The sequence below is a fragment of the Rhinolophus sinicus genome, linkage group LG13, assembly GCF_036562045.2.
Source record: "Rhinolophus sinicus isolate RSC01 linkage group LG13, ASM3656204v1, whole genome shotgun sequence".
NCBI lineage: Eukaryota > Metazoa > Chordata > Mammalia > Chiroptera > Rhinolophidae > Rhinolophus > Rhinolophus sinicus.
The window spans coordinates 47,632,685-47,660,605 of NC_133762.1; the positions used below are offsets into that span (position 1 = coordinate 47,632,685).

The 27,921-nt window shown below is 39.5% G+C and overlaps 1 protein-coding gene across 3 annotated transcripts in view; it reads left to right on the top strand.

Annotated features, from left to right (window-relative positions):
• Positions 1–27,921, top strand: part of SLX4IP (SLX4 interacting protein) — a 193,930-nt gene that overhangs the window by 3,593 nt on the left and 162,416 nt on the right. For 2 of the 3 annotated variants that reach the window (XM_019734904.2, XM_074317989.1), the window contains exon 2: positions 26,445–26,500. In XM_019734904.2, the coding sequence (XP_019590463.2) occupies positions 26,474–26,500 (27 nt within the window). In that variant the 5' untranslated portion in view covers positions 26,445–26,473. Of the gene's footprint in view, positions 1–15,320; positions 15,400–26,444; positions 26,501–27,921 lie in introns of all 3 variants that reach the window. The other variant, XM_074317988.1, reaches the window with a different exon arrangement.

Consider the following 27,921-nt stretch of genomic DNA (forward strand, 5'->3'; position numbering starts at 1 on the left):
AACTTCTTCATTCCCAATTTGGATGCCTTTTATTTCTTTCTCTTGCCTGATTGCTCTGGCAAGGACTTCCAACACTATGTTGAAAAGCAGAGGTGATAGGGGACATCCCTGTCGTGTTCCTGAGCGTAGAGCAAAGGGCTTCAGTTTTTCTCCATTAATTATGAGATTAGCAGAGGGCTTGTCATATATGGCCTTTATTATGTTAAGGTATTTTCCTTCTATACCCATTTTATTAAGTGTTTTAATCATAAATGGATGTTGTATCTTGTCAAATGCTTTTTCTGCATCAATTGATATAATCATATGATTTTTGTCCTTTATTTTGTTTATGTGATGTATCACATTGATGGATTGATGTTGAACCATCCTTGTGCCCCGGGATGAACCCCACTTGGTCGTGATGAATAATCTTTTTAATGCATTGTTGTATTCGATTTGCTAGAATTTTATTTAGGATTTTTGCATCGGTATTCATTAGAGATATTGGTCTGTAGTTTTCTTTTTTGTGCTGTCCTTACCAGGTTTTGGTATCAGGGTAATGTTGGCCTCATAAAATGAGTTAGGGAGTACTGTCTCTTCTTCAATTTTTGGAAGAGTTTGTGCAGAATTGGTATTAGATCCTCTTTGAAGGTTTGGTAGAATTCACTAGTGAAGCCATCTGGTCCCGGACTTTTGCTTTTGGGAAGGTTTTGGATGACTGATTCAATTTGGTGATCGGTCTGTTTAGATTTTCCAGTTCTTCATGGTTCAGCCTTGGAAGGCTATATGTTTCTAAGAACTTGTCCATTTCTTCTAGGTTGTTGAATTTGGTGGCATATAGTCCTTCATAGTATTCTTGGATGATCCTTTGTATTTCTGTGGTGTCCGTGATAACTTCCCTTTTACGTTTCTGATTTTGTTAATCAGTGTCTTCTCTCTTTTATCTTAGTAAGTCTAGCCAAGGGTTTGTCAATTTTGTTAATCTTTTCAAAGAACCAGCTCTTTGTCACATTAATTTTTCTATTGTCTTTTTGTTCTCTATTTCATTTATTTCTGCTTTAATTTTATTATTTCCTTTCTTCTGCTGACCTTGGGTTTTACTTGTTCTTCTTTTTCTAGTTCTTTAAGGTGTAACATGAGGTTATTTATTTGGGAGTTTTCTTGTTTCTTGAGATAGGCCTGTAATGAGATAAATTTCCCTCTTAAAACTGCTTTCGCTGCATCCCAGAAATTTTGGTAGGATGTATTTTCATTGTCATTTGTTTCTATGTATCTTTTGATCTCTCCTCTAATTTCTTCTTTGACCCAGTCCTTCTTTAAAAGTATGTTGTTTAATCTCCATGTATTTGTGTCTTTCCCCGCTTTCTTTTTACAGTTGATATCCAATTTCAAAGCCTTGTGATCAGAGAATATGCATGGTATGATTTCAATCTTCTTAAATTTGTTGAGACTGATTTTATGTCCCAATATATGGTCTATCCTTGAGAATGTTCCATGTACACTAGAAAAGAATGTATAGTCTGATGTTTTAGGATGAAGTGCTCTATAAATGTCAATTATGTCCATTTCATCTAATGTGTCATTTAGGGCTACTAGTTCGTTATTTATTTTCTGTTTGGATGATCTATCCATAGCTGTCAATGATGTATTTAAGTCCCCTAGTATAATTGTGTTTTGGTCAATTTCTCCCTTTAGTTCTGTTACTAGTTGCTTGGTGTATTTCGGTGCTCCCTGATTAGGGGCATAAATATTGATGACTGTTATGTCTTCTTGTTGTACAGTCCCCTTCACCATTATGAAATGTCCATCTTTGTCTCTTGTTATCTTTTTCACCTTGAAGTCTGTTTCATCTGATATCATTATGGCTACACCTGATTTTCTCTGGGTACCATTTGCTTGGAGTGTCAATTTCCACCCTTTCACTTTGAGTCTATGCTTGTCCTTGTAGCTGAGATGTGTCTCTTGGAGACAGCATATGGTTGGGTTTAGTTTTTTGATCCAATCTGCTACTCTGTGCCTTTTTATTGGTGAGTTCAGTCCATTTACATTTAGGGTGATTATTGATATGTGAGGCTTTCCTGTCATTCTATCTTTAGTTTTCTGGTAAGGCTGTGTCTCCATTGTTTCTTTGCCTTTTTGTTGTTGTCTATTATTTCTGTGTGGTGGTATTCTATGATGTTTCCCTCTGTTTCTTCTTTTATTTCAGTATATATTTCAATTCTGGATTTATTTTGAGTGGTTACCCTTAAGTTTATGTAAAAGAAAGTTTGATATTTAGAGTATTCCATTTTCTTCAGCACGCTTACTTTCTCCATTCCCATATTCCGGTTCAGGCCTTTACTCTCCCCTTTTTCATGTTTTGGTTGTTTCAAATTGTCCCTGTTGATGGTGATCGAATAGCCTCCTTTAGTATTTCTTGTAGTGCAGGTCGTGTATTAGAAAATTCCCTCAGCTTCTGTATGTCTGGAAAGGTCTTTATTCCTCCTTCATATCTAAAGGATATCTTTGCTGGATATATTATTCTTGGCTCATGATTTCTCTCTTTCAATAGTTTGAATATTTGGTTCCACTCCCTCCTGGCTTGTAGAGTTTCTGCTGAAAAATCTGATGATAATCTAATGGGCTTTCCTTTGTATGTTACCGTCTTCTTTTCCCTGGCTGCCTTGAGGATTCTTTCTTTGTCGTTGATTTTAGACAGCTTCAATACAATGTGCCTTGGAGAAGGCCTGTTGGGATTGAGGTAACTAGGTGTTCTATTTGCTTCTTGGATTCGAGGGTCCAGTTCTGTCCACAAATTTGGGAAGTTCTCATCGACAATTTGTTTGAATATATTCTCTGTTCCTTCTTCTCCTTCTGGTATGCCCATTATTCTTATATTGCTCTTTCTGATGGAGTCAGAAAGTTCTTGTAGTTCTTTCATTTCTTTTAAGTCTCAAGTCTCTTTCTTCTTCTGTGTCATTTCCAGGTTTCTATCTTCGATGTCACTGATTCTTTCCTCCATCTGGTCAACTCTACTACCTAAGCTGGTTATTTCATTCTTAATTTCTTCTATTGAGTTCTTAATCTCCAGAAATTCTATTTGGTTCTTTTTAAGATTTCAATCTCTTAAATGCTCATGCTGTTCTTTGATTGAGTTTCTGAGTTCCTTTAACTGCCTATCTGTGTTTTCTTGTATCTCGTTGAGTTTTTCAGAACTGCAATCTTGAATTCTCTGTCATTTAAGTCACATATTTCTGTATCTTTAAGTGCCTTCTCTGGAGATTTTTCACTTTCTTTCTGAGCTATCTTGTTGCCTTGGTTATTCATGGCGATTACTGGTTTACTATTTCTCTTCCTAGACATCTACAGGAGTGACTTCTGCAACAGGTTGATAGAAAGCGGTCTTTCTTTTGTTTGCCAGTACTTGTTGGTAGAATGTTTTATTATTTCTCCAACTGCAACTTATTTTTCTTCTCCCACACGGTAGTGCTATGTTTTCTCTGCACTATTCCAACTTCTCACACAATGGGGGGATTCCCTGGGAGACGGGCTTCTCCTCTATTAATAGTTCGTCTAGGTCACAGGGCGCAGTGTCCCGGTGGGTATGCGGAGAGCTTTTGATGTTCGAAAGCTCTTCCAGCTGCTGATTCAGAGCCCATATATTTCAGCAGTTCTGTTTACTCCTGCAGGGATCCGCCCAGATAGGTGGGGTCAGGGGCGGGGTGAGTTGTGAGAGGTGGCCCAGAGCAATGGCGGCGACCACCACCACAGCCGATCCTGCCTCCACAGCTCCCTCCCCCCTGCCGGAACCAGTTGGGCTGCGAATTTGTGTCTGCCTTACACAGTTCTCAAAATAGCAAATTCTCTGCTGTTTTGATCTGACACTGCTACTGTTTCACTTCTAGCACCGGGCAGGTGGGGGTGGGGCGAGCTCCGGGAGGGGAGGGAGGGGGCGGCCAGTCCCAGTGCCCAAGGCTCCGCTCTCCGCTCGGCATTGCGGGCTCAAACCACCGTTTTCAGCCCTCCTCCCTCAGTCTTTTCTCCGAGGTCTCTGCCGTGAGCGCTGGGCTCAGCCGTGTTATATGCTGCCCCCTCAGCCCTGTGGAGCCCCGGCGGAGCCCTAGCAGTCCGATCTCCCGCAGCTGCAGTAGTTCCGGGGAGCAGCGAGCTCAGCGCACTGAGCTAGGTCTACGTCCTCTGCCCGCGCGGCTCCGTCTCCGCGCACTTCTCCCTTTCCTCCTCCCTCCACTCGCGCGAATCTCACACCTGTAGGTGATTTCAGTCGGTAGTGGGCCTCTTCGTGTTGCCTGTGTGTTGTGCAGGGAGTCCTTTGTGGAGTCTTTGTTGTTCGATTCGTTGTAAATTCCAGGGGAGCTTTACAGAGGCTCACCTCACGCCGCCATTTTTCCGGAAGTCCCCAGTTTCTTAAATGTTGAACCCCAAAGTCTGCATGTGTTCAACAGTTCAATATTGATTCTGGAAAACCTTGGGCCATGGTTTAACAAAGCTTTTTGTGGAACCTTGCTTTCTTCTGTCTTCCTTTATTGAGAAATCTAAATCTAATTTATCTTAGGGGTTCTCAGTTTCGGGTTGGTGCTCATGAAAATCACCTAGGGGTTTTCCAATCCAACATTAGCAGAGGTTGAAACCTGTGGATGGAATTAAGCCAGCAAGGCATTTGAGAAACAGCAAATGACTTCATTTTACACGTTGTTGTGTGTTAGATTTTTCTTTCCCTAATGGTTTTACTTAAAATAATTAAGAATTTAAAGGCAATGAACTGGACTGGGAATGTGTTGAACCAACTTCCTAGTAACCACTTAACTTGCCATTTATTGTTCTATGTCCTAAGCAAGTTGTCCTGCCTTTCTGTCCTTCCTCCATCTATTCATTGGGAAAAGATGAAGACCCTCTTGTTTTTTAATCTACCCTCATGTGAATATTACAAAATGTAGTGAATACATATATTCTGTGATATGAGGAAGAAAAGTATTTCATAAGTGCAATATTCATTGTTTCTGATTTTCACATACAGGCATACTTCGTTTTATTGAGCTTCACTTTATTGCACTTCACAGGTGTAGTGTTTTTTTTACAAATGGAAGGCAAGACTTGCCACCAGCAAAAAGATTACAACTTGTTTTATTCCAGTGGTGTCTGGAACTGAACCCGCAGTATCTCCGAGGTATGCCTGTACCAGGCTAGGAAGATATATTTTTTTTAATATGGTCTTTTCCTTTTTAAACAGTTTTATTGAAGTATAATTATCATACAATAAGCTGCACATATTTGAAGTGTAAGTTTGATGTGTTTTACATGTATACACCAGTGAAACCAGCACCACAATCAAGATAACGTCTTTCACCCCCAAAAGTTTCCTCTTGCCCCTTTGTAATTCCTCTGGCCGCTGTCTTCTGGGCAACCGCTGATCTGCTTTCTGTCACTCTAGATAAGTTGGTATTTCCCAGGATTTTATCTAAATGGAATCTTACCCTAAGAGCTATTTTTTTTTTTTTTTTTTGAGAGGGTAGTGTCTGGCTTCTTTCAGTCATAATTTAGAGCTATCTTTGTTTTTGCAAATATGAATAGTTCATTCCCTTTCAGTTGTTGAGTAGTATTCCATTGTATGTAGATATTGTTATTTATTTACACAATCACCAGTTGAAGGGCATTGGGTTGTTTTTATTTTCACAGTGTTCATTACACATTGCTTTGTTCACCAGCTAATTTGAATTGGGAAAAAAATGTTTAATTACTTGGTAGCCAAACCTTATATATACAGTGAAACCAGGAGGTGACAGTGATAAAATGTGTTTGTTTCAGGACTTTACCTTTGCCATTGTGCAGTTTATGAGTTAATGTTTTCTGAGTGTAACATGTTATAACTTATTTAAAATGCAAAATGTATGCATTGACTTTTTTGGGATTGTATCTCTTGGTGTGTATATACCTAGTCATTTTAAGCTTTATTAAATCCTCAAAGTCTGCTATTGATATATTATGTTATAGAGATTGAGAACACTAAGTCATGTACATTTAGTAACCTACTCATTAGGCAGCAAGGTAGAGATCTATGAAATCAAATCTCAAATGTCATAAAACTCCCTTTGTTACTGTGCAAAAGGGCCGAGTGCTTGCTGCATAAAAGCCAAAACTCGAGAGGCAAGGTTGGTGGAAAGAAAAGCAAGTTTTATTCTAAAATGCCAGCATTAAGGGAAAACAGTGGACTGCCTCACAAGGACTGTCTTCCTTCTCTTAATGGAGCCAAATGGTTTTATAGACACCTAAGGAGGGGCAGAACAAAGGAAGGAGAAGTTGGCCAGGCAACTCCAGGAAAAAGTGCTTCCTAGAAGTGGTCTGCCTCCAAATCAGGAGTGAATCCCACACAGATGTAAAAAAAACCCTCTCAAGTTATCAGGCCAGGTGTACACACTGGTCTGAAGTAAACAGAACCATTGGAACTGGTATGCATAGTACAGTAAACAGAGTCATCAAGGTTTGATGGGAGGGGAGGGAAGCAAAGAAAGGAGAAAAAAACTTTCAAAAAATCCCAAGCCAAACCATTGTCAAATTGAATTACATCAGAGGTTTAAATTTCAAAAACAGAAGATATAGGGTCACCGTTACACCTTTTATCCTTAAATGGAGAGTACCACTCATTTTTAGTGTTGATGTAAGTACATTTCCAAAGTCTTTTTGTTTGTATTATAGAAAAGCAGTGCCTCATGTTTATTACAGCATTGACGTTTTGTGCTTGACTACGTAAATCAGAGCTGGTAAATAAAATTGGATATGCCTTGTGTTAGTTGTAGGATAATATATAAAATATTGCAGTTATAACATCTTGGGCATTTAAAAGTTCAATTGTGTCATTATTTTAATTATTTATTTAGAAATGATTGGGTTTTTGTTTTGCAATTAAAAAATATTTTAAATTTACTGTGGTAAAATTTTTGGTGTACAGCTTCATGAGTTGACCAATGCAGTGATCATGTAACCTCCGTCTCCATCAAGATGCAGTACTGTTTTATCACCACCCCCAATTTCCTTCTGCTATCCCTCAATAGTGACCTCCACCGCTCCACCTTTATCAATCAATGATCCCTTCTCCATCTCTATAGTTTTTGCATTGAAAGGATTGGATTTTAAGACTGCTGCATTAATTATTAGAAGTGTTTTTTTCTGTGGTGAAGGTGACTGGAAAACAGTAGTTATCAGAGTGGATACTAAATGGATTGATTATGTGCTGTCTGCTTATGTGGCCTCCATGCTTATAATGATTATGGTTAATAGAGACTGAGCACCCACACTAAGCCAAATATTACCTATCTGATCTTATGTAATCATCACCCTTGAATAGACACTTGTTGTTATTATAGATAAGAAAACCAGAAACTTAGAGGAACTGATTAGCCTGTTGGCGGTCACGTGAAGGGGCAGAATTTGAATACATGTCTGTTTTACTAGAACTTGAGGACTTGACTGCCCCACATGTCTATGCCTATGTCTGTTTCTGACAAAGTGTTAAAGATTAGTGGTTGTCTTCTAGTGAAGCATCCTATACAGCCCTAGTGAAGGGGATTTTCTGTGGGCACGGCAGGAAGAAGAGGCCAAGATCATGGGTCACCTGACTGGGTTAAGGGTATAGAGTGATGCAAAGGTAGCACAGTTGTATGGAGTTAATCATGGTAGAGGATTTCAGTATTTGACCAACATTTAAAGAGAAAGAAAAGTCTTAATTTTTTGGTCACTTGGCATTATCCTTCTGTTGTCGGAGCTTCCCTATTTGTTTTTTTGGTTTTCCTTTTTTTACAAGCCCGCTTTTGCTTTCAAAAGTACCGTGTGAATAATAGGAAAAGGTGGTTCTTTTTAACACTGAAGTGCCTTTTCAAACTTTATCTAGGCTGTCACCAGCAAGACCTTTGCTCATTTGTCATTTTTCCTTGTTATTTTGTTACAGTTTGTGATTCCTTGTTACTTTTTTTTCTTTTGGTGATAAAATTGGATGAGGGTACAGGGCATGCAATGATTTCTTATTATTGAATTATAGTTGTTCCTTCAGATGTTGTAGGCCTTTGTTTTTTTTTCAGTTTCTGCTCCCATAGCTAATGAAAGTTCTTTAAAGATGATAGGAGGAAGTTTAGTAATTTTCTTGATAAAATTTGAAATGTAGAGATTAGAAACCTGAAGTTAGTTTTTGGTCTTTTAAGCTGGAGTGGTTGCTTTGGCTTGTGACACAGGCCAGCAAAACGCTAAAAGGAAGACAAATGTGAATTTTAGAGTGCCTTGGATTTTCCCACAGAATAATCTAGAAGGTCGCTGACTTTCTTTATTAGAGTTTATCTCTGCTTTGTATTTAAGTGACAGGACAATCATGTGATATTGTGTAATCTACTTCCATTCCTTCCCAAAATTAATTTTCTTAAGGGTCTTAGGATCTTTCATATGCACACATTTTTGGTGGGGTCATACGCTATCAAAGTCCTGTCCTTGTGAAAGAACGCCTGTTTTCAGGCCAGAGAACGTGGGCTCAGGAATGAACAGAGTATGAGATGGTATTTGTAAGATTTATAATATATTTTAACTTTGTCAGCATGCGTATGTAAATTATATGCTTTCAGATTTGGAAATTAACCTTTTTGGAGATTGTCCTCAACTTTTTTTAAAACAGGCAATAAAATAAAAATTCCACTGACTTTAGACTTGAATTGGAAGCTCTGATAGCAAGGCTTTGTGACGTTTAACCTCCTCAACTTTTTAAAAACAGGCAGTAAAATAAAAATTCCACTGACTTTAGACTTGAATTGGAAGCACTGATAGCAAGGCTTTGTAACATGTAACCCCAGGCACTAAGCATGTTGCTTGCTCACTCCTGAAAGCAACTTTAAGGGCCTAGCAAAGTAAAATTTTAAGATGCATATTGCTTTTTGTGTGTGTGCACATTTGCTTTTTAATGATCAGTAAAACAAGTCTAGAAAAACCTCAGGATGTTCCCAGGTTTAAAACTTAGCTAATGCAGAGGCTGGTAATACCTTTTCCATTCAAATGACTGTTAGAATGTCAGTATTTTAAAGACAAAAGAAATTATGTACTGAAAAACTCACATTTATGGACTAAACTTAAACCATAGCTCTGATCTGTTGCCCGTTATTTTCAATACAAAACACTTTGATCTTCTGTTTACATGTTTGTATGCATTACAACTCTCTCAACTTTGGCTGTGTGATACATGTAACTTAAGTATTATTTGTGTTTTGAAATAGATCAAATGCTTTGACCTTTTAAGAAGGCCTCATGTGGAATTTGGGATTTGGGCACAGTAAAGATGCATTAGATAAATAGGTATAAATCTAAAAAATAATAATTTAACACAGTCTGTAGCTGCTGGTTTAGTAACATCAACAGACTCAAGTCAACAAACTTTTGATGCATCTGTGCCATACATCAGGTATCAAAGGGGACAGGACTGGACCTCAGGAAGCTTATAGTCAGGAAGAGGAGAGAGACTGAGGACCAGACTTATGTGTAATTTGGTAAACTAAGTAAGAGTAGAGGTGGTGTAAGGTACAGATGTGGCCTAGAGAAGGGAGCCGTTCATTCTGGAGATTCATAGAGAGGTCCAAGGAGCAGGTGGCATGTGAGTTCGGTTTCAGAGGATAACTTGCCTTAGGAGAGAGGACGTCTGCAGTGTAGCATGCCTGGGCAAAGGTGGGGAGAGCTGGAGTGGCATGTTCAAGGGTATGTGTCAGAGTTGGCTATGTGGGGACATTGAAGCTGAGATGGAGATGTGGGCAGGAGCTGGCAGGGCCTGTGATGCTGGGGGAGACCCCAGCGAGTTATTAGTAGGGGACTCCTGCTCAGGTACCTCTAGTGATGGTTTTGGGGAATGGAGAAGTGGAAGGATGGAGATAAGAGGTGCTGGAAGAGGATATGGTTTTGGGGGACCTTCGGGATAACCAGCCCTTTGGAATGTGGGACCTCTTAATATTACCAGATAATGATTTTTCTTTCCTGTGAGACTGTCTGATGAAAGCTGTGTGCTTACAGTAAGAGAAGAGAGCGCAGCATGTGCCTCCCCAGATTCTCTAGTAAATGGTCTTTCTGTATTTAGACTGCATTCTTCTCAGCTTATATAAGAGAATGGTGAGAGACGCGTCCCACACCTCCCCAAAGGAGATAGAAGACTCATGATTGGATGTTGTACAGTGGTTGCTAAGGCATAAATAATAGGGATCAGGAAATGCTCCCAACTCTATCCCCCTCCACCTTCCAGAGGCTTGGCTGAGAGACAGGTACCTTCTTCTGGGCACTGCCTTTGCCTGTTTTTCTGTTAGATTGTTTTATTTTAGATACTCATCCTTTGCTGGTTAAATATTGTTTACATATGTTCTCCCATTTTGTGACCCTCCCCCCATTTCTTTATGTGTATTGTTTGATGAACAGAAGGATTTTTTTGAATAATTTTTAATTAGTTTCAGGTGTGCAAAACAACATAATGATTACACATTTACACCCCTCCCAAAGTAATAACCCCACCAAGTCTACTACCCATCCGATATTGTATATAGCTATTACAGTACCATTGACTATATTCCCTATGCTGTCTTTACGTGCTGTGACTATATGAGGTGTGGTCAAAAACTACAGTGAGTGTTTAACATTTATTACAGTAAAAGACACATTGCCATTAATCTCCCTGAAAATACTCCCACTCTCTTTGAACACACTTATGCCATCATTCTTGCCATTTTCTGAAGCAGTTCTGGAAGTCCTCTTTCCTGAGTGTCTTTAGTTGCACTGTCATTGCTGCTTCGATGTCCTGAATCGATTCAAAATGTTTTTCTTTCGTGGTCATTTTGACTTTGGGGAAGAGCCGGAAGTCACACGGTGCCAGGTCCGGTGAATAAGGTAGATGAGGACACACTGTAATGTTTTTATTTGACAAAAATTGCCGTATACCAGAAGTGTTGTGTTACACGGAGCGTTGTCATGATGGAGGATGATTTATGACACACTTTAAAACACACCTTCTCTCAACCGTAGCTCACACCCAACTGACTGCATTGAATAAGTTGAAATGTGTCTCACACGGTTACTAAGGTTTGATGTGCTGCTTCCCGTATTGAAGATCTCTGCCTTTCTATTGGATGGCACTCCACAGAAGCATTTACTGTATTTTGTTATCACAATGGAAAGTCTCCATGTCACATATTGCTTCTGGTACGGCAATTAGTGTCAAAAACATTACGGTGTGTCCTCCTCCACCTTATTCACCAGATCTGGCACCGAGCAACTTCTGCTCTTCCACTAAGTCAAAAAGATTCATTCAGGGTTCTGGGCAGCCACGACAGAGCCAAGACACTCATGAAAGAGAACTTCCAGAACTGCTTCAGAAAGTGGCAAGAATGGTGGGATAAGTGTGTTTGAAGCGAGGAAGAGTATTTTGAGGGGATTAATGGCAATGTGTCTTTTACTGTAGTAATTTTTTAATTTGAACATTCACCGTATGTTTGATCACACTTCGTATGTATATACAGAGGGTACCAAAAAAATATATACACTTTTTAAGAAAGGAGAAAACTGTACTAAAATTGTAATACAGTGAATGATGCTAGCATTCGTTTGATTAGCGCCATCTTTTGAGTGAATGTCATACCGTGTTTCTCCGAAAATAAGACCTAGGCAGACCATCATCTCTAATGTGTCTTTTGGAGCAAAAATTAATATAAGACCCGGTCTTATTTTAATATAAGACTGGGTATAATCTAATAAATATAATATAATAATAATATAATATAATACAATATAATACCGGGTCTTATATTAAGATGGTCCAGCTAGGTCTTATCTTGGGGGAAACACGGTACTACACATTGCTACTGTAATTCAATTCAACTTAGAAAAGTAGTACATGAATAACATCTCTTAAAATGTGTATATTTTTTTGGCACTCCCGGTGTGTGTATGTATATATATATCTGTGTGTGTGTGTATATGCGTATATGTAAAATTGTAGTTGACATTCAATATTATTTTATATTAGTTTCAGGTGTACAACTCAGTGGTTAGGCATTTATATAATCTATGACATGATCCCTCCGACATGTCTAGTACCCATCTGACATCTTACATAGACTTTACAACATTATTGATTGTATTCCCTATATTGTATTTCACTTCCTCATGACTATTTTACAACTACCAATTGTGCTTTCTCATCCCTTCATCTTCTCCTCATCCCTCAAACCCCCTCCCATCTAGCAACCATCAGTTTTTCCTCTGTATCTGAGTCTACTTCTGAGTTTACTCGTTTATTCTGTTCTTTAGATTTCTCATGTAAGTGAGATCATATGGTATTTGTCTTTCTTAGTCCTACTTATTTCACTTAACATAATATTTTCTAGGTCCATCCATGTCGTTGCAAATGGTAAGAGTTCATTCTTTTTTATGGCAGACTAATACTCCATTGTATAAATGTACCACAGTATCTTTATCTAATCATCTATTGGTGGGTATTTCGGTTGTTTCCATATCTTGGCTATTGTGAATAACGCTACAGTAAATGTAGGGGTTCATATATTTTTTCAAATTTGTGTTTTGGTTTTCTTTGGATAAATACCCAGGAGTGGAATTGCTGGGTCAATGAACAGAAGTTTTAATTTTCTAAGCTTTTCATTTTGATATAATTATAGAATCACAGAAGTTGGCAAAAAAAAAAAAAAAAACCCTGTGTACCCTTCACTCAGTTCCCCCACTAGTAACATCTTGCATAACTATAGTGCACATATTAAAACCAGAAAATTGACATTAGCACAATCCACAGAGCTTACTAGATTTAACCAGTTTTACATGCATTCATTTAGTTACATGAAGTTTTACCTCATGTGTCTATTAGTGTAACCAACACCATAAGCAACGTATAGAACTTCCATCGTGCTACAGGCTCCCTCCTGCTACTTCTTTATAACCACGTATACCTCCCCCATCCCTAACCCCTGGCAACCACTAATCTGTTCTTCACCTTTATAATTTTGTATTTCAAGAATGTTATATAAATGAAATCATATATAACCTTTTCAGTTTGTCTTTTTCTCAGTATAGTTTTCTTGAGCTGCTTTCAAGTTGTTGCATGTACGATTTTTGTTTTTTTATTGCTGAATAACATCCCATGGTATACGTGTAGATGTACACAGTCTGTTTAACCCTTCACCCATGGAAGGACGTCTGGGTTGTTTCCAGTTTGGGGCTGTTATGAATAAAGTTGTTATGAACATTTGTATATAAATTTTTATGTGAGCCTAGGTTTTCATTTCTCAGGGATAAATTCCTATGAATGAAATTTTCAAGTCATATGGTAAGTGCGTGTTTAGTTTTATAAGACTCTGCCCATCTCTTCCAGAGTGGTTGTACCACTTTTAGTCTTAACAACAGTGTATGAGAGATCCATTTTCTCTGCATCCTTACCAACGTTTGATGTTTTCACTAGTTTTTATTTGCCATTCTGGTCATCTGTATGTCTTCTTTGGTAGTCATATCTTTGCCCATTTTCTGACTGGCTTGTTTGTATGTTTACTGTTGAATTTTGAGAGTTCTTTATATGTTCTAGTTTGTGTATTCTTTGTTGAATATGGGGATGGCATGTGTTTTCTTGCAATCTGTAGTTTTAATTTTAATATAGCCAAATCTACCATTTTTTTTTTCTTTGTGGTTTGAACTTTTTGTGTCTAGTTAAAAAAACCGCTTCCTTACTCTGAGTTCATAAAAATATTTTTTAAAGGTTCTAATTTTCCACATTTGAATTTTAGCCAATCTGTAATTTAATTTTGTCTGTTGTGTAAAATAGCAGTCCAATTTTATTTTTTTCCAAATGGATACGCAGTTGTTGGACCACAATTTATTGAATGAAATAGTCTCTTCATTTCCCACCGATCTGCACTGCTCCTTCTGTCATTCATTTCCATAAATGTGTGGGTTTGTTTCTGGTCTGTGTAGTCTGTCCCTTCAGCCTGTTTGTTTACCCCTCTGCCAGTACATTATTTTGTTTACTATAGCATTGTAGTCGTTTTCTTAGGTCTGAGAAGACAAACCTCCTCCTCTGTTTTTCTTTTCTAAGTACCTTAGTCCTCTTCGCTCTTCCTCAAGTTCTCTGTACAAGGTTGTGGTTGGAATTGCATTAAGTTCAAAGATCAATTTGAGGAGGTCTTATACACATAAAATTTATTCCTAGTATTTTTCATTTGTGGGATGCTAGTTAAATGGTATTTTAATAAGTCTACATTTTTTAACTGCTGTTTCAAAGAAATTGCTTGTAGGGTTCATCGTTAAGCATGTTTACTACATTTTTTATAAATGCTTTGTTCAGATTAGGAAATTTCTCAGATTTCTAATGTTTTTCTTTTTTCTTTTTTTCTGCCTTTGTTAAAATGATGATGTGCCTTCTTCCACTTCAGTTTTTTAAAGTGGTGGATTTTTTGAGTGTGAAACCAACCTTGCACTCTTCAGATGAGCCTCACTTGGTTCTGATATATTTTCATATGTTGCTAGATTCAAATTGCTTCTATTTGTTTAGGATTCTTGCCTCTATGTTCATCTATAGAATTGGCTGTGATTTTTCCTTTCTTATACTGCCCTTGTCGGGTTTTGCTATCACGGCTTCATAAAATGATTGGGGGGGGGGGTCTCCTTTTACTCTCTTCTCTGAACAATTTGTATACTGGCATTATTTGTTCCTTGAACTGCTGTTGGATTTTGAGTCAGAGAGGTTTAGAGATGGAGGAGACCTTACAGGCCAACTTAAGGATTGTTCTAGTGAGGCAGAGGATCAAATGCTGAGGCCCAAATCCAGAGGGCGCTTTCTATGGTACCATGACTCAAGTGCTTTCATCATTACAGAAACCCTAATCCTGAAGAAAGCTACCAGCCATTTTATTTTCTAAGATAGAGGGCTCAAGCCTCCACTCTGAACTCGATGCTAATCCATGTAAGAGAAACTTAGAAAGCATCCGATTAACCTGACATACTTGGTCCCTTAGGTTTATGGGCCCATCTGATTAAGCTGAAGACCCGAGAGGGGAAAGGGAACCACAGGAGATAACACCGTTGACAGCAACCTCACAGGCTGCACTGTGGAATCGCTCTGTGTAGGAACCAGAAGCTCAGAGGGTGGTTAATATGTGTATTGCCCAGTGTGATGATTGATGATCTTTTTCATCTAGAATATCAAAAAAATAATCAGTTACGGTATTTTTATGAAAGTCAGTAAATAGTCAATACATTTTTGGAAAATTTTCGTAAAAACAAATAAATGGTTATACGCATAAATGACTCAGCTCCTATGTCTGAGGCATCTCTTCATCGAACAGATATTTGTAGAACACCCTGTACTGTTCAGCAGTGCTCTGAGAGCTGTTCACCTTTGAGAACCTACTCCTTCCTTGATGAGTAAGTGTGATTTTACTGTATTTGGGGCTTAGCAAATTGGTTCTGTTCATTGTTCATTTCAGATTTCAGTTCACTATTTAGTTCATTTCTAGCAGCTGCGCCTAATGCTATGCTGTGATAAAGGAAATAGCCTTCTTTATTTAAAATGACTTTGTCAAACGTGCAGACTCAAGGTCTATGCACTGGGTGTCCCGATGTGTTACAGACTTCATCGTGGTCCACTTCATGTTTTGTTTATGAAGCAGTGTGCCGTGTCATAGAGCATAATGGTCAATTAATTCAAACCCATTTTCCTCAGCTGCACAGTTCCTTTCTTCTTTTCTCTCTCTCTCTCTCTCTCTCTTGCTCTCCCTTTGATTAGCAGGAGAGAACCACTACTTATGTAGCTTTACTCGAAGTCATACTCTGTGTTGGGAACTTGTGCCTTAGCAGAGGGCTGAGGAACGAAGGTGTGGCGACAGAGCCAGGAGTGCAGTTTCCAGGCTCTCGGCCTCACGTGGAAAGGTGCTGGCTCAGGTAGTAAATGGCCATCAACTGTGATTGGATGGCCATCAGCTGTGGCTAGTTGGCCGTCAGCTATAACCAGTGAGCCATTGGCCTCGAATATAACTGCTGTGGCTACACTAGCAGCAAATGGGGGCTAGCAAGAAGATGGTGGCTGGTAAGCACAGATTGTTGTTAGGACAGCGGGTTACAGGCAGTGTGGCTCCTGCTTCCTGTGTCTCCTCCAATCCAGCCACCAGCGAGACTATAGTGGTATGACTCCCCATCTATGGCTCCGTGGGTGTTCCTTTGTGGCCTCACCATGTTCTGCATTCTTATGTGGGGAGGGGAGCTGAGACCCCACCTGATGACACCCTGTCGTGCGGGAGACCCTGCTCGCTGCGCCATTTGTCGTGTGCGGAGGCCTGCTCGCCGCACCATCTTTCAGGTGGGGTGGCCTGCGGGGTCTCAGTGGAGGCTGGGTTCCCCGGACATGCGACCTGCCGTCTACCTTTCTGCCAACCGACCGACGGACGACTCTCCTCCACTCTCTCGACTCTGTTCCTCTCCTCACTTCCGCTCTCTTCGGCTCTCCTCTTCCACTCTCCTCGGCTCTGCTCGGCTCCTCGGCAGTCCTCAGCTCTCCTCCGTAGCCGCAGCAGTTATACCGGTGGCCAGTTGGCTAACCGACCACAGCTGACAGCCAATCAGCCACAGCCGAGCCAGCACCCCTCCACGTGAGGCCGAGAGCCTGTAAACTACTCTCTGGGGCTCTGTCCCCACACAACCCGTGTAACTCCCTGCATGACACATGGCGCAGTGAGCAGGGTCTCCCACATGATACCCCGCGTGACAGAAGGGCACACCTGTTTTGACAGCCCAGTTAGCAGTTGACGTTGGCAGTTCTGTAGGTGACAGATTGTCGTGCGGGGAGGCCTGCGGGGTCTCTGCTCCTGCTCCCCACACAAGAACGCAGGATATGGTGAGGCCAAACAGGAACACCCACGGAGCCATAGATAGGGGAGTCATACCACTATAGTCTTGCTGGCGGCTGGGTTGGAGACACAGGAAGCAAACATCCGCCAGCACCCCATCAAGGGGTCTTCCTGCACCAGTCTCGCTTGTTAGCTGCAATCCGCCGCTTGCTAGCTCAGCCACCATCTCCTTACTAGTCCCCATTTGCTGCTAGCATAGCCACGGCAGTTATATTAGTGGTCAATGTCTCACTGGTTACAGCTGAAGGCCAACTAGCCACAGCTGATGGCCATCCAATCACAGTTAATGATCATTTACTACCTGAGCCAGCACCTTTCCACGTGAAGCCGAGAGCCTGGAAACTGCACTCCTGGCTCTGTCCCCACCACCGGTCTTATATAAGACTGGGTCTTATGTTAATTTTTGCTCCAAAAGACGCATTAGAGCTGATTGTCCGGCTAGGTCTTATTTTCGGGGAAACATGGTCCAAACAGGCTGTCATGCGGGAGACCCTGCTCGCTGCGCCATTTGTCGTGCAGGGCGGCCTGCGGGGTCTCTGCTCCCGCTCCCCATACAAGAACACAGGATATGGTGAGGCCAAAAAGGAACACTCACGGAGCCATAGGTAGGGGAGTCATATCACTACGGTCTCACTGGAGGCTGGGTTCACTGGACGTGCGACCTGCTGTCCTTTTTCTGTGCAACTGACCGGTGACTCTCCTCCACTCTCCTCGGCTCTCCTTCGTAGCCGCAGCAGTTATATTAGTGGCCAATGGCTCAATGGCTACAGCTGATGGCCAATCAGCCACAGCTGATTGGCCATCTACTACCCGAGCCAGCACCCCTCCACGTGAGGCCGAGAGCCTGTAAACTACTTTCTGGGACTCTGCCCCCACGCAGATGGTGCTAGTTTACCCTCAGTGAGCTGAAAAGACTCTTCTCTTATCCTTGGTCCTCAGCCGTGAGACCGTGGCCTGTTCTCCCAAGTTCTCATTAGGGAAATAGATGCAGGGCTGGGAGTAGATGGTTTGTAAGGTCTCTTTCAGTCTTAAAATGACATTTTGAGGCTCCAAACATTGTGTAAACAAATGAAAAAATTATGGACATTGAGAGGCAGAATGCCACATGGTATTTAAAAATGGATTAAAAATTAGCAAAATGTATTATATAGTTCCTTTTTCTCATGCAGCCTATTTTACATTAGCAGACCATGTTATTTTATATAAAAATAGATGCTTTTCAGTCCTGTATTCCTATAGAATACATTTTTTTTAAAGATTTTATTGGGGGAGGGGAACAGGACTTTATTGGGGAACAGTGTGTACTTCCAGGCCTTTTTGCCAAGTCAAGTTGTTGTCCTTTCGATCTTAGTTGTGGAGGGTTCTGTTCGGCTTCAGGTTGTTGTCCTTTCAATCTTAGTTGTGGGGGGCGCAGCTCAGCTCCAGGTCCAGTTGCCGTTGCTAGTTGCAGGGGGCACAGCCCCACCATCCCTTGCGGGAGTCGAACCGGCAACCTTGTGGTTGAGAGGACATGCTCCAACCAACTGAGCCATCTGGGAGCTCAGCGGCAGCTCAGCTCAAGGTGCCATGTTCAATCTTAGTTGCAGGGGGCGGAGCCCTCCATCCCTGTGGGACTCGAGGAGTTGAACTGGCAACCTTGTGGTTGAGAGCCCACTGGGCCACGTGGGAATCGAACCTGCAGCCTTCGGAGTTAGGAGCATGGAGCTCTAACCACCTGAGCCACCGGGCCGGCCCTAGAATACATTTTTGAAATTGGGCTTTGATGACATTTTGCAAAGAATCCATTCCTTAAAAAAAGTAAATACAGTTGCTTTTTACCAGTAAAAGGGGGAAAAAAGTGTTTTTAAAAAGGGTCTACTAAAACTTTATTGTAAGTTGAAAATGTAACCACTGTAATAAGGGTGTGGGGACAGAGCCAGGAGTGCAGTTTCCAGCCTCTCGGCCTCACGTGGAAAGGTGCTCACTCGGGTAGTAAATGGCCATCAACTGTGATTGGATGGCCATCAGCTGTGGCTAGTTGGCCGTCAGCTGTAACCAGTGAGGCATTGGCCACTAATATAACTGCTGTGGCTATGCTAGCAGAAAATGGGGGCTAGCAAGAAGATGGTGGCTGAGCTGGCAAGAGCAGATTGCAGAGAGGTGGATGCCGCCAGCGAGAATATAGTGGTATGACTCCCCATCTGTGGCTCCGTGGGTGTTCTTTTTTGGCCTCACCATTTCCTGCGTTCTTATGTGGGGAGCGGGAGCTGAGACCCCGCCTGGCACCCTGCACGACAGGGTCATAATCTACCCAACAGCAGATATGTTCTGAAAGCCTTGCCACAGCTTTCCACGTGGTCCACCTGCCTTCAGGAGAGGAAGGACATATGGGAAAACGAGTGCATAATTAAAAAATAATTAGATCGCACATGCTTCAGCTTTGGTTGAAAAAACTTGCTGACAAAATTCCCTCCTCCTCTTCTGTTCAGCTGAATGAACCACTTGAGTCTCCTCTAAGTACCCCAATGAGGGACTCCCTAAATTCTTAGCAGAAATTATTGAAGCCCAATTTAATATATATAACGGGACTGATTTTATGTTTACCAGGCTCAAATAATATAATGTTAAGGATCTGTCTAAAGTTTTTGGACAACTTTTATAAATTGTTTTCAAGTACATCTTCCTGACTTCCAGGAACTTATTTTTTCCATTGACACCTGTGTCTAATAAAAGGTCTTGCTATGATGAACATAGCTAAATTTTTTCTAAATCATATGCATTACATTATTCAGAGAATAGAAATGAATACTTAAAATGATGTAGAGTTTAGATAAAGATATTCTTGTCCATTTAAAAAATTAGAATCAAATGTTACCAGATTTTTAAAAAAATCACTATTGACTAGGTAATAGTAATTGTTACCATTCATCGAGGGCCTAGTGTTTATAAATGATTATTTTGGGGGTTTTCACATTTACTTACTCCTTTCAGTGATTTTGAGTTGAGTATTACTGTCTCTGTTCTATAAATAAATAATCTGGGACACAGAAATAAGTCATTTTTTCATAATAAAACCTAATATTCTCAAACTAAGCTGTCCATTATAGTAGCCACTGCCCACAAACGTCTGTTGAGCACTTGACATGTGTCCATTACTAATTGAGATGTGCTTGAAGTACAAAATGCCCACCTAATTTCAAAGACAGCTAAACCACCAAGAGTATAAATATTTTTATCCTGATTACATGCTAAAATGATAATGTGTTGGATTTATTGGATTAAATAAAATATTAAAATTTCACCTGTTTATTCTTTATTAAATGCAGCTACTATAAAATTTAAAATGACATCTGTAGCTTGCATTGTATTTCTATTGGACAGTGTTGCTCTAATAGTGTCTGTGCACATGATTTAAATAGGCAGATAGTTACATACACAAGGCTTGTGAATTATGGCATTCTTCTCACCCCATTCTTTCCTCCATATCAGCTCTCTTTAACTTGCTATTCAAGTTGGAGCAGAGTTTAGCACTGAAGAATTGGTTCCATATCACTAAATTACTTGCTGTGTTTCTGCTTTATTATTACTGCATGGTGGTAATTGTTTTTTTTTTTTCTTTTTAATTGGTTTTAGGCTTTGCTTCTGAAACATTCCTTTAACGTTACAGGGAGCTTTTGCTTGATTTAACTCCTGTGCCCCTACCACATACACACACACACACACATTTCCCATCCTTGCAATACTGTTGTAAATATAATATGAAAATAAGACCTAGCTGGACAGTCAGCTCCAAAGCATTGTTTGGAGCAAAAATTTAAGACCCAGTATTATATTTATTATATTTGTTATCTTTATTATATATTATATTACAATACATTATTATAAGACCCGGTCTTATTTTACTATATTTTACTTGTTTTACTATAAGACCGGGTCTTATATTAATTTTTGCTCCAAAAGACACATTAGAGCTGATTTTCCAGTTAGGTCTTATTTTCGGGGAAACACGATATAGTATTGTTTAGGTCAAGGTCCAGTGTTATGATTAAATGCTAGTTGTAACTGAGCTGTATATGAAGTACTCTTTACTTTTTATTTTCTGCAGTTTTAGTTTGTCCTGGACTCAATAATTGCCTTGTTACTATTAAGTTGCTTAGCTTTTCATGCACTTGTCATAATTCAATCTCATATTCTTTACCAGATGTCTACAATTCACCTGCGTGCATGTAGACACTTCTGAAGATGCATCTCCTGGGTCCTTGCAACCTGCTCTGGCCTGCATTGGTGTTTTCCTCCTGGTCAAGCCCATGGTCTCATGCAGGGATCTGCTGTCACCGGATCCTGGGATTTCCTCTGTCCTTCTCCCGTCTGGGCCTTCTTGTTTCCTGTATCTGCCTCTCTCTCGTTTAATTTTCTCATTTTGGTGAAGCACATCTTTAGTAGCTTCCTGAGAAAGGGTGCCTGAGTCTTAAATTTTGTAAGCCCTTGTATGTCTAAAATGTTTTCCTCCCTCATGTTTAAATGCAGTTGGAGGTTGGAAACAATTTGTTTTAGAAATTTGAAGATATTTCTTCCGTCCGTTTTAGTCTCCAGAGTAGCTTTGGGTAGTTTGGAGCCAAATACTCTTTAACCACCACCTCCCTCTACTATACCCCCCACACACACTTTTTTAAGATTCTTTTTGTCATCAATGCCTGAAATTTTATTGGGATATATGCCCCAATATGGGTCTGTGTCTATATTAATTTTCATGTCTTGGTCCTCTAATACTGGTTCTTTAATTTTTAATTTATTCTCTATTTTTTCATCTTTTTTATTTTTGCTGAAGTTTCTGAATGACTTACTGAACTTGATCTGCCAGACCTTCTATTAAGTTTTTGTATTTCTGCTATCATAGTTTTAATTTGTTGTTTTTCAAAAGTTCCTTTTTTATTTATTGCTTTATGGATGTAATATCTTTTCTCTCTCTGATATTAATGATAGTTTCTTTAAGAAGTATTTCCTTTCTCCTGCATAGGCCTGGTTTCAACCAAGTAGTTTTTTTCTGTTTGTTTTGCTTTCTTTCATGATAGAGTCTTTCCGTAGGTGGCAGGTAATTCCTGCTTGTTTACTTGTATTTGGCAGTGGGACATTAAAAAGATGGAAGTTAGGGGCAGACTGGAGGCTCAGTTGTTTAGAGCATGAGCTCTGGGCAACGGGGCTGCCGGTTCGATTCCCACATGGGCCAGCGAGCTGCGCCCTCTGCAACTAGAATGAAGTCAATGAGCTGCCGCTGAGCTCCCGGGTGGCCAGATGGCTCAGTTGGTTGGAGCGCACGCTCTCAACCACGAAGTTTCCGGTTCACTTCTTGCAAGGGATGGTGGGCTGCGCCCCCTACAACTAACGACAGCGACTGGACCTGGAGCTGAGTTGTGCCCTCCACAACCAAGATTGAAAGGACAACAACTTGACTTGGATGGAGTTGATGAGTCCTGGGAAAAACACACCACTGTCCTCCAATAAAAAGTCCTGGAAATACACATTGTTCCCCAATAAAGTCCTGTTCCCCTTCCCCAATAAAATGTTTTAAAAAAGAAAAGATGGCTGTTTCCTTGGGGAACCCCTGATGTCAGTACTTTTAAACCTTGCCTTTTAGGTTAGTCCAGTTCCCCAAATGGGAAGGTTTCAGTCTCCTATTTGAAGAGGCAAGACTAGTGAAGGTTCTCCAGAGAAACAGAACCAATAGAGTGTACACACACACACACACACACACACACACACACGTCCGTACGTCTATCTATAATTGTCTGACCTTTCGTATATGTGCGTGTGTGTGTGTGTGTGTATGTATGTATATATTTAGTATAGGAATTGGCTCATGTGATTATGGAAGCTGAGAAGTCTCATCTGCTGTTTGGGAGAACCAGGAAAGCCAGTGTGTAATTCAGTCTGAGTCCAAAGGCCCAAGAACGAGGAGTGCCAATGTCTGAGCGCAGGGTGAAGATGGATCTCCCAGCTCAGACAGATCAACAATTCATCCTTCCTTCACCTTTTTCTGTTGGGCCCTCAGTGGATTAAATGATGCCCACCCACATTGGGGAGGGCACCTGCTTTACTCAGTTTACTAATTCAAATGCTGATCTCTTCCTTTAAACATCCTGACAGACACAGCCAGAAATAATGTTTTACTAGTTATCTGGCCATTCCTTAGCCCAGACAAGTTGATACATAAAATCAACCATCACAAAGGGCATGCAGGCTGGAGAAGGTATCAGTCAGTTTGTAAATATTCCCTTAATTTCTCTTTTTTCAGTAGGGTGAGGGTACACTGCACCTTATGCTGTGCCTGGTGTTTTCCAGATCAGAGATCCTCTAGCTTAATCTTCTCCAGAAAATAATTCTCCAGGCTTCTGTAGTGTAGGGTGGGAGTGGGCAGTTGCCTGGCTGAGCACAGCAGAGGGTAATAGAAGTGCTTGATTCCTTTTTATTGCCAAATAATGTTCCACTGTGTGTATACTTGTAAAAATTTTGTTTACCCATTCATCAGTGGGTGGACATTTGGATTGTTTCTGCTTTTTGGCTGTTATGAATAATGCTCCTATGAACATTACTATATAAGTTTTTGTGTGGGTATGTTTTTATTTTTCTTCAGTACATACCTAAGAATGAAAATGCTGGATCATATGGCAGCTTGATGTTTATCTTTTTGAAGAACTGCCATACTGTTTTTCTAAAGTGGCTATAACACTTTACATTCCCACCGGCCATGTATGAGAGATCGAATTTATCTTTGTCAGCACTTGTTATTGTTTGTCTTTTATTTTAGCCGTCATTGTAGGCATAAAGTGGTATATCATTGTGGTTTTGATTTGCATTTCCTTGATGGCTAATGATGCCGAGCATCTCTTCATGTGCTTATTAGCTGCTTGTATATCTTCTTTGGAGAAATATCTATTCAAATCTTTTTTCCATTTTTAAATTGGGTTTTTGTCTTTTTATTGTTGAGTTGTAAGAGGTGTTTATATATTCTGAACATGAGTCCCATATAAGATGTATGATTTACACATATTTTCTACCATTCTGTGGGTTATGTTTTCACTTTCTTGGTGGTGCCCTTTGAAGCACAGAAGTTTTTAATTTTGATGAAATCTAACACCAATTTTGTCATTTGTCATTTGTGCCTCTGGTACCATATCTAAGAAATTATTGCAATGTTGCAAAAATTTACATCTGTGTTTTCTTCTAAGAGTTTTATAGTTTTAGCCATTACATTTAGGTCTTTCATCCATTTTGAGTTAATTTTTGTATATAATGTGATGTAAGGGTCCAGCTTTATTCTTTTGCATGTGGCTATCCAGTTGTCCCGGCACCATTCGTTGAAAAGACTATTTCCCCATTAAATTGACGTGGCACGTTTGTTAAAAATCAATCAACCATAGCTGTAAGGATCTATTTTAGGACTCTCAATTTTATTCTGTTGATTTATGTGCCTGTCCTTATGCTAGTACTATTCTGTCTCGTTTGATAAATAGTGAGCTTTGTAGTAAGTTTTCAAATGGGGAAGTATGAATTCTCCAGCTTTGTTCTTCTTTTTCAAGATTATTTGGCTATTCCAGATCCCTTGCATTTTCATATGAATTTTAGGATAAACTTGCCAGTTTCTATAAAGAAGTCAGCTGGGTTTTTGAGAGAGATTGTGTTGAATCTGTAGGTCCATTTGAGTATTATAACGTGTGACAATTAAGTTCCCGAACTTGTTGCAATGATGTTGCTCATGTTTTTTGATATCAGAGGGATTATTTTTTATGAATTTGTACCAACTGGACAGTTAACCAAGTTTACTATTTGGAAGTGCTGAAAAGGCCGCGTGAAAAAGTTAGACGAACTGAACTTTTCACCAACAATTCATGGCTCTTGCATCACGGCAATGCACCAGCTCACACGGCACTGTCTGTGAGGGAGTTTTTAGCCAGTAACAAATAACTGTATTGGAACACCCTCCCTACTCACCTGATCTGGCCCCCAATGACTTCTTTCTTTTCCTGAAGATAAAGGAAATATTGAAAGGAAGACAGTTTGATGACATTCAGGACATCAAGAGTAATATGACAACAGCTTTGATAGCCATTCTAGAAAAAGAGTTCCAAAATTGCTTTGAAGGGTGGACTAGGCACTGGCATCAGTGCATAGTTTCCCAAAGGGAGTACTTCGAAGGTGACTGTAGTGATATTCAGCAGTGAGGTGTGTAGCATTTTTCTAGGATGAGTTTGTGAACTTAATTGTCAGACCTTGTATTGCTATCTTAATACTGTTAAGTCTTCCAATCCATGAAATGGGATGCCTGTCCATTTACCTAAGGCTTTAATTTATTTCAATAATATTTGATGGTTCTTGGTGTACAAATCTTGTCCTTTTGTTAAATTTTTTGGAAGTATTCTTTTTGAGGCTATTGTAAATGAAATTGTTTTCTTAATTTCATTTCAGGATTGTTCATTGTTGATATGTAAAATATAGTTTATTTTTTAATATTAATATTATATCTTACAACCTTGCTAAACTTGTTTATTCTAATATAAGAAAATGGCATTTATTAATAGATATAGTTTTACCTCTTCTTTTCCAATCTGGATGCCTTTTACCGTGTTTCCCCAAAATCAGACCTAACCAGAAAATAAGCCCTAGCATGATTTTTCCAGATGACATCCCCTGAACATAAGTCCTAATGCGTCTTGGAGCAAAAATTAATATAAGACCCGGTCTTATTTTCAGGGAAACACAGTATTTCTTTTTCTTGCTTAATTGCCCTGATTAGAACCTCTAATACAATGTTGAGTAGAAGTGGCAAAGGCAAACATCTCATCCTTTCCTCATCTTAGGGGAGAAAACATTCAGTCTTTCACCATTGAGTAGATTTCAGCTGTGTGTTTTTCATAGATGCTCTTTATCAGGGTGAGAATGTTCATTCTCTTCCTAGTGTGTTGGATTTTTTTTTTTATCCAAGGTGGGTTTTCTTAATTTTTTAAATTTTTTTGAATTTGAGATGATCATGTGTTTGTTTTTTTTCTTTCAGTCTATTAATATAATGTATTGTATTGATTAATTTTGAGATGTTAAACCAACCTTGTATTCCAGGGATAAATCTGACTTGGTCATGGTGTATAATCCTTTTTTTTTTTATGTGGCTAGATACGGTTTGTAGTATTTTGTTGAGGATTTTTGTGTCTTTATTCATAAGTGATATTGGTGTGTGGTTTTCTTGTGATGTGTGTTTTGTGTTGGTATCAGGATAATACTGGCCTCTTAGAATTATTTGAAGTTTTTCTTATGCTTCTGTTCTTTTAAAGGGTTTGAAAGATTGGTATTAATTCTTCTTTAAACATTTGATAGGATACATCTGGGCCTGTGCTTTTCTGTGTGGGAAGTTTTAAAAGTACTAATTCAGTATAATATTTTGTTAAGGCCAGTTATAAGAGAGCAGCCATCTTGCAAAAACCTATTGATACTTGATTATTCAGCCAATCTTTATCCCCTGTAATATTCAAATAGGAAGAGATTTTGATATACCTATATAGAGATTTTGATATAACTTTCTTTTTTCTTCAATTAAAGGTCTGTAATTACTCCGGGATCACTGAGCCATGGCCTCAAAGAAATTTGCTGTTAAAGTAAGTAATGCTTAGTAGCCTTCTTTAAAATGGTTCATCGCTTTCTAATATATCTGAGTTCTATGTTAATTGAAAATAGAAGCTCTGAACGTTCCTTCTACTCTTTAAATTTGGTACGCTACTGAAAACTTTATGTAAGCTATTGAAAATTTTCCTGTTAAGAGTGAGATGGGGGAGAAAATTAATAGTTCATATGGTTATGGGACTTTCTTGCTTCAAGTCTTTTGTAAGATGCCTTTTGGTCATAACATGGTCCTTAATTTTAAAAATTACCATTCATAGTGCATGTCTATGAAATGATTTTTGATTCTGACAAAGCAGATACAAATAAAGAAATAGGTATCAAATGTTGCACCTGGTGAATGGAGAGAGTCCTCTTGCCTGCTGTTCTCTTTTGCTTTCCTCCCACAAGTGTGTCTTCTCTATCCCTTGCTGGTTGGAGCTGGGACCTTCTCAGGTGTGGAGTCATGGGAGGATCACATTTGAGGGAAGGAGATGGGAAGAACAGATAAAGGACTATAAGGTTTAGGAAATGCTTTTATATATGTTGACTGTTCTTTAGGACATTTTCTCTGGGCTAGTGTTATATTAAGTATGAATTCAAAACACCAAAACAGATAAATTAGTTAACCAGATCAGAAACTGTTTAATATTGTAGTTGTATCTGTTTAGCATATCAGCTTTTTTAGATTTACAACATATTCATAAGTTTTATTGCTTACAATTATTTCTTGTACCTGTATGTTCTGTAGTATTGCTTTCTGTGAGAGATTATAAGTGGTGAACTTTCACTGTTTGGGTAAAATGTATTTTGGTCTCTCTAGAAAGATATATATATATATAATAGTTTGTTTCAGAATTCTAGGTGGAGCAGTATTTTTCCTCAGCACTTTAGAGATATTTTTCCGTTGTCTTCTGGAATCTGTTATTGCAACTGAGAAATGTTTTAATTATCAATTGATGCTTAAAACCACCTTAAAATTTAGTGGCTTAAACATAAGCCATTTTATTCTTATGATTCTGTAATGTACCTGGTATCAGTTGGGTGGTTTCTCCTTTTGATATTAGCTGGAGCTACAATTATCTGGGGAATCAATTCAGCTAGAACATCAAAGACAACATAGTCTGTCAACTGATACTTGGAGGCTGTCACTTGATACTTGCTATGGTTGGAATCACTCCTGGGGCTGTTAATTGTTGTCCTTCAAGTTCTCGTGGGGCTACTCCCTGCGGCTTGGGCTTCTGATAATATGGCGGCTGAGGTTTGAGGGATAGTGTCCCAGAGTTGCAAGAAGTCAAAAGAAGAAAGAATTGTAATTTGCCATCCTCTGAAGGCATCTCGAGATACAGACCTGTGTTTATTTATCTAGTGTGGGATGCAATATAAATCTTCATTTGGGAGATTCAGGACTTTCATCAGT